The sequence below is a fragment of the Chelonoidis abingdonii genome, chromosome 7, assembly GCF_003597395.2.
Source record: "Chelonoidis abingdonii isolate Lonesome George chromosome 7, CheloAbing_2.0, whole genome shotgun sequence".
In the NCBI taxonomy this organism is placed as follows: Eukaryota; Metazoa; Chordata; order Testudines; family Testudinidae; genus Chelonoidis; species Chelonoidis abingdonii.
The window spans coordinates 90,392,844-90,404,261 of NC_133775.1; the positions used below are offsets into that span (position 1 = coordinate 90,392,844).

Sequence of the window (11,418 nt, forward strand, 5' to 3'; positions counted from 1 at the left end):
AGAGGGTTTGTTCCCAAAGGCCAAGCAGTTGTGCTTCAGCACACCCATCCTGGGCACTCCAGTACCAACCATAATAAGCACAATGTCACAATGATAGACCTGTAAGATCAGCATCCTCTTCCCACTTCAGTTTGGTACTGCTGGAACGTCTTACAGTGATTCACAGTGGAACCAGCTGGCATGCTGGAAAATATTTTCTTCTCGTGTGAAGTGCTCCGGATTCACAACACGGTGATATTTGGGTTGTCAGGCGGGAACTTCCCAAATTAAGATGTTTTTTCTTTTTATTTTTAATCCCCTTATTTGGCCCTAATTACAACTCAGCGTTATCTTGTTGTTCATGATGTGCCTCTAGGGGACTTCGCAGGAAAGAAGAAGTGAAGGATGAAATGGGTGACTAGTCTCTCTGGAAACGTCCAATTAGATGCAAAAATAGAAATCTGCAACATAACCCAAGGGAGAGATGTTAAACTGAGATCCCTTCCACACATCCCTGGGAGCTGCCCAGATGGAAGAGCCCAGGGCACTGTGGGGGAAGCAGGAGGAACATCAGTGCCTTAGCCAGTATTCTCCATAATAGGGGGCTCTGAAGATCGAGGAAAATGTGAACTATTACTGAGCAGAGAGTGTCTGCGGCTTTGGCCCATGCACCCCTGTCTTGGCCAGTGTTCCTGGAGTACGAAGAGAACCTGACTCCATTCTGCAGTCCCCCTCTTCTTCATTGGAGATGGATCTGAGCTATGGATTTCAGAATTCGGTTTGGCTTAGGTCCATCTTCACCACTCCTTGCCCTCCCCTTCCCTTTTTTGGGGGGGGAGAATGACTGTTACTCACACAAAGGGCTTCCTGTGACTCTACCGCTGCTTACTGAACCCGACACTGCAGCCTTTTGTTAAGCTTTTTATTGGTGTCAGAATTTGACTGCTCCAAGTGATGTGTCTGTAGCACAGGCATGTATTGCGTCAGCTGCTGCACAGGGCACTGCTTGGGCCTCCATTGTGTTAGACCAGCCGAGGAGGAATGTAGCTTGCTCTCAACTTGACTCCCCTGACCTGAGTTAGTTTGCTGATGGAAACATCTCCTTTACCCCCACCTATCCCCTCTTGCGGGATATGACCTCCTATATACACATACCTGACAGTCTTGTTTCTTTAATGAAACACTTCTCTTGCCCTGGACAATGGCTTCCAGACTGGCTCTGATAATATCTTGCCTTGGTTCTGTGTACCAGTGTGCATGCACATGTGTGATGGCACGCTCCCTACTCCATCCCATCCTGGGAGTGGGAGGCTTCCCTTTCACAACCCTGAGGATCTCCTTGCCATCAACCTCCTCTCCTGCTTGCGTGAAGATTCTCACTGTTGAGCATCATGAGGCATTCCCTTACCCAGCAGGCTTGTTTCTGCCACAGTCCCAGTTTGGGGAGTCACGACCAGGACAGTTATTTGATCTGGGTCTCCTGCAAGATCACATGAAGCATTCCTGGGCATTTCTGGCCTGGTATACATGAGAGACTGGGACCAGTAATGGTCTGTCTTGTGGCCATGAATAACATTACCAGGCACTGCTGACCAGTAATGTGAACAAGAGACCCTGTTTGGTTACCAAGCTTGGGTCTCCTGAAAGGCAGTGCTGAGCGCACTTCCTAGGCAGGTGCCTGTGTATGTCGCAAAGATACTCCTCCAATCTCCTATAAAAATGTCTCCTCTTAGCATTATGAAGGATTGGTCCATGTGACTGTTAGCTTTGAGGCAGGGCCTTGGCAGAGTGATCAGAACCTAAGTTTTGGGATATGATTACACTGCAACAACAGAGTGTTATTACACTTATGTGGACATACCTGAGCTAGACTTTAATCTAGCTAGCTCAGGCATCGGAGCAGTGACACTGTACAAGCCAGCCTGGGACCCTGGATAATTACCCAGGCTGCTAGTCCGTGCATGGTTCACTGCTCCGGTGTCCGAGCTAGCTAGGTTAAAGCTATCTCACCTGTGTCAACACAAGCTGCAATTGTACTTCCTGGCTGCAGTGTAGATATGCCCTTGGTGTCAGGGCTTTGGAGTGGAGCTCAGAGCTGGAGCGCGGAGCAGCTCTGGAGCAGTGGAGCTGCAGGTTTTTACCTGAAACTGGAGCGCAGCCAGAGCACAGCTCCAAAGCCCTGCTTGGTGAGCTTCACACTGTGAGGCTTTGTTCTTCGCTGAGTGTTTGCTTCTGTTTGTGGAGGGAGGGATGAGGAGAGAAGGAGGGAACAGGACGAATTGGTTGTTGTGCTTTTAGACCAGGTGAGGGTTTATGGTCACTTCCCCACTCCCCCAAATGAAGGCCAGAATAACAAGTACAGGTACTACAATTTAGTTACAACTATTACAGTTTCATACAAGAATGTAAAAGGTTGATGCCATGTTAAAAGTCCTGCATAAAACGTGAGCTAAACAATACATGTAAATGCTCTAAATGGCATCCGCTCTTAATATTTTTTTAAAGATGTGTTTGCAAACACTTTAATAGTGTGGTAAATTGTGATTTTAGTATCTCTTTCCCTTACACTTTTCTGGCTGAGCTCACGGCTGAGAGGGAGGGTATCTTGGCCTCTGTGCCCTATCACAGGGTCTCGGTGGCTGCCTGCCTTCAGAAGGGTCTCTCTATATGTATGTCTGCTTCTAGTCTGTTCTCTACTCCCTCTCCTCTAGATCTTGGATGGCTGGGCACTTTACTGCTCTGGGAATGTGATGTTACCACTTTCTTTGCATAACTTGGATGGAAACCCTGAATGCTGAAATCATTTGCAGGAGTCTTTCCATGCTGAATTTCTTCAATCCAAAACTTCTTCCCTCCTAAGGAAATTCTCCTGAGGCCTAGGAGGAGGGTATTCTGTGGTCAAACCTGTCCAGAACCATCCAGTTCACAGATCTGAGAAGATAGAGAAGTCCCTCTTTCCCGGGGTCGGGGGGACGGACAGGGGGTGCTTTAAGGCAGAGAGCCTCCCCCAACTCCATTCCCAGGGCTGAGCATGCTATCTCTGCAAAATTCTTGCTTTTAATCAGGGCACTGGACAAGGGTAACTTAACCCAAGACCCTTGAATGGCAGCTTGGGGCTTCTTTGCATCATAATGCAGTCTAGCCAGTATTTGGGTCAGATAAGATTTAGGGGTGTGTATTGGGTAGGCGGGGGCTTTAAAACATGCACTCCTTGAAACCAGCCAACCAGATTCCTCCTGGAGTCTAATGGCAGATGCCAGCTGTGCAGTTTATTTCTCTTCCACCCTGGTTAAATACTTTCTTCTCCTGGCTGTGGGGCTAGAAGACTTTGTGTCGTAAAAGATGATCTGTCAGCCCGTGACTGAACGACTCTGGATCTCTCCAAATATGTGCCCTCATATCTGCTAACACAAACCACCTGCTGCGGTTAGAGCCGGCTCTGGGGTTGTTTTCCTTGGAATGGGTTTTTAGCTTTTCTTTAGCCACTGTTTTATATCTTGTAAACTGCTGAACAGGCCTCTGCCGCCTTCTCGAGAGCTGTGTGATGTGGCAGCTGGGCTGGAAGTGACTCTGTGTGACCCTCCCTTTTGACTTACACTCCCACCCACCCTTTCTTCCCTTCTTCCGTGTTTTCCAGGCCTCACCCCTCCTTTCCAGGGACTCTGGGCTTTTCCATGTCAGTGCTTGGGAGTTATTAGCATTCATTAATCCAGGAGGTGTGCAACACTGACCAGAGTCAGGAGTAATGCAGGCAGGCAACATACAGGCTTCTCGTCCACACCCCAAGCTGTGGAGTAGTGGGAGATGCTGTAGCCCAGTCCTGGGACATCTCTGCCCGCTCCTCGTCCGTATAGCTTGGCAGTTCTCAAACTTTTCTGTTGGTGACACCTTTCAAACAGCAAGCCTATGAGTGTGACCCCCCCCTTTATAAATTAAGAACACATTTTTAAATATTTAACCCTATAAATGCTGGAGACAAAATGGGGTTTGGGGAGGAGGCTAACAGCTTGCGATCCCCCAGGTAATAACCTTGCGACCCCCTGAGAGGTTACCACCCCTCAGTTTGAGAACCCTCATATAGCTCTTCCAGCACTCCTGTGGGCTGCCCATTAGCCCTGGCTATTCCTTGCTTTTCTGAGCAGAGGCTTATAGAGGGCACTTGGGTGGCCTGGGCAGGTATCCTCTAGCGACTTGGAGGTGACTGCCAAAATCTGAGAGCTGAAGATCTCCTAATTCCCCTACTTGGGCAGGTCAGGAAATCCACTATGAAATATGGGACAAATCTACAATATTGGCAGCTTTTGTTTGAGACACGTCAAGAATAGCAGGGGGTGCTGCAGGACAGGACTGAGGTGTCACAGCTGATTTGTTTGGGATCTTAAGATTGGAAGAACAAAGGGCACTGAAGGCCTAGAGGGTCTGCCTGCAATATGCCTGGCTCTGGCGCTGTTAGTATCTCTCTTTCAGGAGCACTCTGCTCGCTCTCAAAAATGCAAGACGAAAAGGCCTTGAGAGAGTCGAGTATTATATTATTGAACTGTAATTAGATGTGCTGTACTGATGTCTTGATTTGTATCATTTACTACTGTGTACCTCATAAACTTAATAGCCCTTCCAAACAGGAAGAATAAGGTTAGTCATTCAGTTTCTTTCTGGATAAATGGAGACACAATGAGACTGTAATGTGGTCTAATAGAGATGCTGTATTTTCATGAGCAGAGGAACAACCGGCGCGTGTTACATGCTCTCTAACCCTGGTGGCATGCCAATCACTGTAACAGTCCCGTGGTCACTCTGCATTGAGGAAATGAATCCACACGCAGCCTTCCCCATTATGTGGCTTCCGCTGGTAACGTCAGCGCAATCTCTGGTTATTGATGTGTTGCTAACTCATAAAGTCTAAACCTGGAAAGAGGCTTCAAGCATTTCCCTTTCCTGATTAATCTGTTTCTGTGTTTGGCATCCACATTTTAAAGAGAGCACTTGGATACTTGTGTTTATGGGTTTTTTTAATTGTTTTGGTTTTGATTTGTCCTTGTTCATATGTGGATTGTAGTGTGCGTATGTGTATATTTCTCCTCACAGATCTTGAGAGAAATCCTGCTTCTTTTTGTTTTATGTTCTTGTTTTTTTTCTCTACTGTCCTCAGGTAATGGTAGCACAGACTTATGCTCTATCTACACTACAGCAGTGTCACAGCTGCACTGATATAGTGTTTGTGGTGGACATGCTCCCTCCCAGCTGATGGGAGAGTGAGAGCTCTCCTGTCGGCTTAACTCCTGCCTCCGCAAGAGACTGCAGCGACCTAGCACTGTCTACGCCAGTGCATAGGTCGGTATAATTTACTTTGCTCATGGCTGTGGATTATTTACACCCTTGAGCCATGTAAATTATACCAAAGTAACCTGTAGTGTAGACAAGGACTTTAGGAAATGCTTGTGAAATGCTGCTGTTGCTTGTAAAACCAGCAGAGGAACGTGGCATTATTTTTATGTAGGACCTACAGAAAATCACAGGTTTAATATTATTTCACGGTGGCTAATGTGCCTGCATGTAGTTATAAAAACAAACTAATAACTCTGTCATAGGTACTTACATGGCTCCCATTACTGAACAATCTGAGCACCTCACAATCTTTAATGTGTCAGAGCATCCCTGCAGAATAGGGAAGTATTCTCCCTATTTTACAAATGGGGACACTAGAGCAAAGAGACTGTGACTTGCGTAAGGTCACACAGGAAGCCTGTGAAGCAGGGAATTCAACCTGGCTCTGCCGAGCCCCAGGCCACTGGACCATCCTTCCTTTCTGTTCTTCTCTGTGTGCATGTTACTACGGATACCTCCTTATTTGGAATCCATGAGAGAGCAACACTTTGTTCTATTGTATTCATCATGGGCCATCAGAGTTTAATTGATGCATAAAACTTAACATTTCATCATATACTTTGTTAACCTTCATCTGTGCCAGTATACAATGCTTTAATGAAAGATGGATCTTGAAAATAAATAGACTTCAGATTTTTCCATTTGATGAAAAATAATCCCTGTGCCCTGTTGCTCTCTACAGCAGGGGTTCTCAAGCTTTTTCTTTCTGAGGTCCACTCCAACGTGTTATAAAAACTCCCCAGCCCACCTGTGCCTCAACAACTGGTTTGCTGCATATAAAAGCTAGGCCTGGCATTAGAGGGTCGCAAGCAGGGCAGTTGCCTGGGGCCCCATGCCACAGGGGCCTCCGCTAAGCTACACTGCTCAAGCTTCAGCTTCAGCCCCGGGTGGCGGGGCTCAGGGCCTCGGGATTCAGCCCCTTGCAAAAGGGCTCTGGCTTTCTGCCTCAGGCCCCAGCAAGTCTAATGTTGGCTTTGTGTGGTGGACCCTTTGAAACCTGCTCACAGCCCCCAGGGTTGCTCTAGAGCAGTGTTTCCCAAACTTGGGACGCCGCTTGTGTAGGGAAAGCCCCCTGGGGGCAGGCCAGTTTGTTTACCTGCCATGTCTGCAGATCTGGCTGATCTTGGCTCCCACTGGCCACGGTTCGCTGCTCCAGGCCAATGGGAGCTGCTGGGAGCGACGTGGGCTGAGGGACATACTGGCTGCTGCTTCCAGCAGCTCCCATTGGCCTGGAGCAGTGAACTGCGGCCAGTGGGAGCCGCGATCGGCTGGACCTGTGGTAAACAAACCAGCCCGGCCCGCCAGGGACTTTCCCTACACAAGCAGCATCCCAAGTTTGGGAAACACTGCGCTAGAGGATTGTCGTTGTCTGTGGGGTTTGCCTATAGAACTGGGCCATTGGTTGTTGCAATGGAGTTTAATTCCGTGCTTTTCTACATGGCTACCAAGAGGTTGCCCATTTGAGAGTCCAGATGTGGGACTGCATTTTGGGACACAGCTGTGCTTCCATCACTGGAGAATGGTGCAGATGAGGAAAGAGTAGAGAAGGCATTTCTGGAAGCATGCCTTTGTGGTTAAAGCACAGGGCTGGGACTCAGAGGTGGTAGAGGAGAATTTAATTATCCCTCAGTTATGTGCATAGGGGAAACAGAACCACAGGGAAGGCAAGTGACATGCCTAAGGCCACATAATGACTCAGTGTCAGAGCCAGGATTAGAACTCTGACTTCCAAGCTTGTGCTCATTCCCTCAGGCCATGCTGACTTGCTTAATAGTGCATATGTGTTCTTTAGCTGCAGTACAGTCAAAGCTGGTTGTAGGGTTTCTTTACTGTGGAATCGAATGGTAGCTGCCAGCTGCATTTATAGCCAAAATCCCTTACATTAATAGAGAGTCAAGGGAATTAGGTCTGTCCCTATTTTTTGTTCCCCCTTGCACATATGTACACACACATGTGCTCATGCACACACAAAGCTGCTGATTTTTGCAGTGTTGAGAACTGAAGTGCTTCCCCATCCAGAGGTCTTAGAAATCCACATCTAAAAAAAAATGCTAGTGAAGTCCTTTGTGCGCACTCTCCCTTGCTCTCTCTTTGGTGTGCCGAAATAGGGCCCTACTCAAATTGTGTAATTGGACAAGATGACCTTAATAAAAGACAGAAGAGAGTCCTGTTCTTCTTACTCCTAAATTGCCTCAGGAAATGACAGCCATGGAGCCTGTGACGTACTTGGAACCCCTTCCTGCAAGGTGACTGGAGCAGCCGTGAAAAACTGAGTGCCCTCCACTCCCGTAGACATCCCTGGAGCGTTCTCCTAGGGTACAGACACATCCTAGTGGAGAAGAGAGGTCATGATACCAGAGCCTTCAATAAGGAGGGTGAATCTTAACCCTTCTTGTCTTTCCTGCCTTGTTGTCCCAGCCAGTGCTTGCAAATTGTACGAACTACAAAAATGGACCAAGCCCTTTTTTAGATAAATCTACTAGAGGGTTTTCAAAGTAGTCAGGAGTTGTAAGGGTTGTTGCTAGTAGTTTTAAGCCCAGGGCTGGTGCAACCATTTAGGGTGCTGGCATTTGAGGGCGCCATTTTCTTCAGCAGCGACCGCAGCGGCTGGATCTTCAGCCGCCCTAGTCACTGCCGGCATTTAGGCGGAGGGAGCTGGGGCAGGGGAGCACGGGGAGAGCTGCCTGCAGCAATAAAGGGGGGGGGCAGCCACGCAGGGGAACTCCCCGCCCCAGCTCACTCCGCCGACCACTCCTTGGCTGCTTCATACTTCCCGCCTCCCAGGCTTGCGGCACCAATCAGCTTAGCGTGCGCAAGCCTGGGAGCGGTGAGAAGTGAAGCGCACACAGCGTGCTGGGGGTACTCGATGCACGAGAGGAGGGTGAGCTGGGGCAGGGGAGGTGGTGCCTCAGGCAGGTTGGGGACGCTACCGCAAGGGGGAGCCTCAGGGTGGAGGGGGGGAGCTGCGCGTGGGGGGAGGTGCCTCGGGTGGAATGGTGTGGGGAGGAGGAAGCGCAAGGTGGAAGTTTGCCTAAGGCATAAAACTCCTTGCCACCGGGGGAACCCTGTTTAAGCCCCAGTTTGCTAATGTTTTAAGTTACCTGAGATCCTTCCGGATGGAGCTAGTTTAAAAAAAAAAAAAATGCACGTTGACTTCCCAGCTCACACTGAGTAAAATGCAAACTGTGAATAAGTGCACACATGGTGAAATGTGAGTTGGACCTGGAACATAAAGGAAAACTAGAAAATTGTGAGAGGGTCCATCTGAGCCCTGCCGTTCCTGGAGCCACTTGGAATGTACAACCACTTTTCCCTCATTGCTGCGGAGACATGGTGCCAGCCTTACCCTCAGAACTTAATTCGATTTAATGCGGTTATGCGCAGACAGCCAAGACTCACCTGTGTTGACTTGGAGAATTGGCTTCATTTCAGTCTCTCCTCCCGCTAAGTAGCTGTTTCGTTACTTTAACGTTTTGTTTTTAAATCCTATCTTGTGTCCTCCTCACCCCCCCCTTTTTTTTCTTTTTTCAGATGCAGATGTTGGACAAGTTCCCAATGGAAGGAGGGCAGAAGGACCCCAAACAAAGGATCATCCCCTTTCTGCCGGGTGAGTAGGATGGATTGTATTGAAGGCAAACTCTGGTTTTGACATAATACATTGAAGCGGGGTCAGACAAAGAATAAGTCTTGTTACCAGCTCCCAATGCGCACATAGGTATGAGTTAAAGGTTGGAGTCTTGAACAACATGTGAATTTGAAACTTCAGATGCCTGCATCCTCTCCATTAAAATGAACATGGGACTATTTTTAGTAATATGCAAAGTAAGTATTAAACTCCTCAGTTCCCAGGGCTGCAGCCCACAATCAGCTTCAGACTCGGAGACTCTGCAATGTTTAGGCATTGGCTTCTGCCCATCCTGAATGGCAAATACATAGCCACTGCCCCCAGAAGACACCCATGTTTTAAGTAAGCAATCCTACCTTCACAAGTTCTGTAGGTAGCTCCTAGGATAGACCAGTGGGTTTCAGTATCGACACCCTCAACAGTTTGCAATTGAGTGTAACTCCAGTTAAAGTGCAGAGAGACCTTAAAAGCAATCCCACAGAAATGTAATAGGAAACAGGGTGACAGCTGTAACTTTCTTCTGCAATTTTAAGGAGCAGTTTTCCAAATTGAGTGTATATGGTGCAGCAAATGTCCTGCAAATCCAACATGCAACTATGCAAATGGGCGTTCGTGTCGAAACTAACCTGTATAATTACTCATTTTGGACCTAATGCAGGGGTGGGCAAACTTTTTGGCCTGAGGGCCACATCTGGGTGGGGAAATTGCATGCAAGGCCATGAATGTAGGGCTGGGGCAGGGGGTTGGGGTGCAGGAGGGAGCTCAGGGCAGGGGGTTGGGGCACAGGAGGGATGTGGGGTGCAGGAGGGGGCTCAGGGCAGGGGTTGGGGTGCAGGTGGTGTGGCAGAGGGCTCAAGGCAGGGGGTTGGGGTGCAGGAGGGGGTGCAGCAAGGGGTTCAGGGTAGGGGGTTGGAATGCAGGGGGGTGAGGTGCAGAAGGGGTGCAGCAAGGGGTTCAGGGTAGGGGGCTGGGGTGCAGGAGGGGTGCGACAGGGGGTTGGGGTGCGGGATGCAGGAGGGGTTTGGGGTATGGGCTCTGGCCCGATGCCGCTTACCTGGAGGTTCCAGGCTGGCAGTGGCATGCAGTGGGGCTAAGACAGGCTCCCTGCCTGCCCTGGCCCCACACCGCACTGCTCCCGGAAGAGGCTGGCACCATGCCCCTGTGGCCTCTGGGGGAGGGGGAGGCAGAGGGATCTATGCGCTGCCCTTGCCTGTGGGTACCTCTCCTGAAGCTCCCATTGGCTGCGCTTCCCTGTTCCCAGCCAATGGGAGCTGTGGGGGGCATTGCCTGCAGGCGATGGCAGTGCACGAAGTCCTCTGCTCCCCCCACCCTACCCCAGGGGCAGCAGGGACGTGGTGCTAGCTGCTTCCCAGAGCGGCATGGGCCCGCAGCACCACAGGGGTAACAATCCCGTGGGCCGGATCCAAAGCCCTGAGAGGCCAGATCCGGCCCGTGGGCCATAGTTTGCCCACACCTGATCTAATGGGTGCATGTGGTCGTTTTGTGACACATTGCTGCTGCTTTTGAAAATGTAGCCCTAAAATTGCCAGGGAGTGGGGCCCCCGAAAGTCTTTCATACACTCACAGCCAATAGATTTGACCACATAAACTTTTTTCCAAGGAGCTAATGAAAATGGATGATATTTTAAACACTTCCAGAGAATGCAACAAGTATATTTGGTGCAAGCCATTATGATGTCTTAAGGAAATGCAGACGTTTAAGGTATGTCTACACTGCCGCATGGTTTGATGTTCCTGTGCTAGCTTTAATCTAGAGAGCATGGCTAAAAATACCAGGGAAAATGCAGTGGCACAGGCTTCAGTGTGGGCTGTTCCAGCCAACTGGGAGACCCTGGGTATGTATAACCCTTTCCGTGGTCCATGCTGCTGTGTCTTCACTGCTATTTTTAGCCCTGCTAGCTAGATTTAAAGCTAGCATAGGCATGCCAGCAATCACACCTCCTATTGCAGTGTAGACATGGGGTTCCTTTCCTCCAAGCAGCGTGAAGACTCTGTTTTATTCTTCTTCGTGAGCCAGGGCATATTTGTAGGTAAGAAACTGTGTCTGGGTTGCCCGGGGAGGCATTTCTGGTTCTGGCTTCTTCCCTGATTGTAGCATCAGCAAAACCAGAGCACGTCTGACATTAATATAGAGGAAAAGGCACTGCTGTGCAACTTTTTCCTGCCAGTGGGGGAAGCCAAATTGGCAGAGAGCATGACTTGGAAAAATAGAGAATACAGTTTGGCTGCTTTCAGTTTGTGAAGAATCCCTACTCGTTCCCATCAAAACACTGCTATTTTTGGAAGACGGGGATTGGGGTCCAGCGTAGCTGCCCCGAGCAGGGCCGGTGCAAGAATGTTTCGCGCCCTAGGCGAAACTTCCACCTTGTGCCCCCCTCCTGTGCCCCCCCGAACCCCCCCCACCGGCG

The 11,418-nt window shown here is 49.4% G+C and overlaps 1 protein-coding gene across 4 annotated transcripts in view; it reads left to right on the forward strand.

Moving 5' to 3' along the window:
- SH3PXD2B (SH3 and PX domains 2B) overlaps positions 1 to 11,418 on the forward strand; it is a 124,570-nt gene that overhangs the window by 45,077 nt on the left and 68,075 nt on the right. For all 4 annotated transcript variants that reach the window (XM_032801487.2, XM_032801489.2, XM_032801488.2 and 1 more), the window contains one exon: positions 8,896 to 8,971. In XM_032801487.2, coding sequence (XP_032657378.1) covers positions 8,896 to 8,971 — 76 coding nt within the window. The remainder of the gene's footprint in view (positions 1 to 8,895; positions 8,972 to 11,418) is intronic.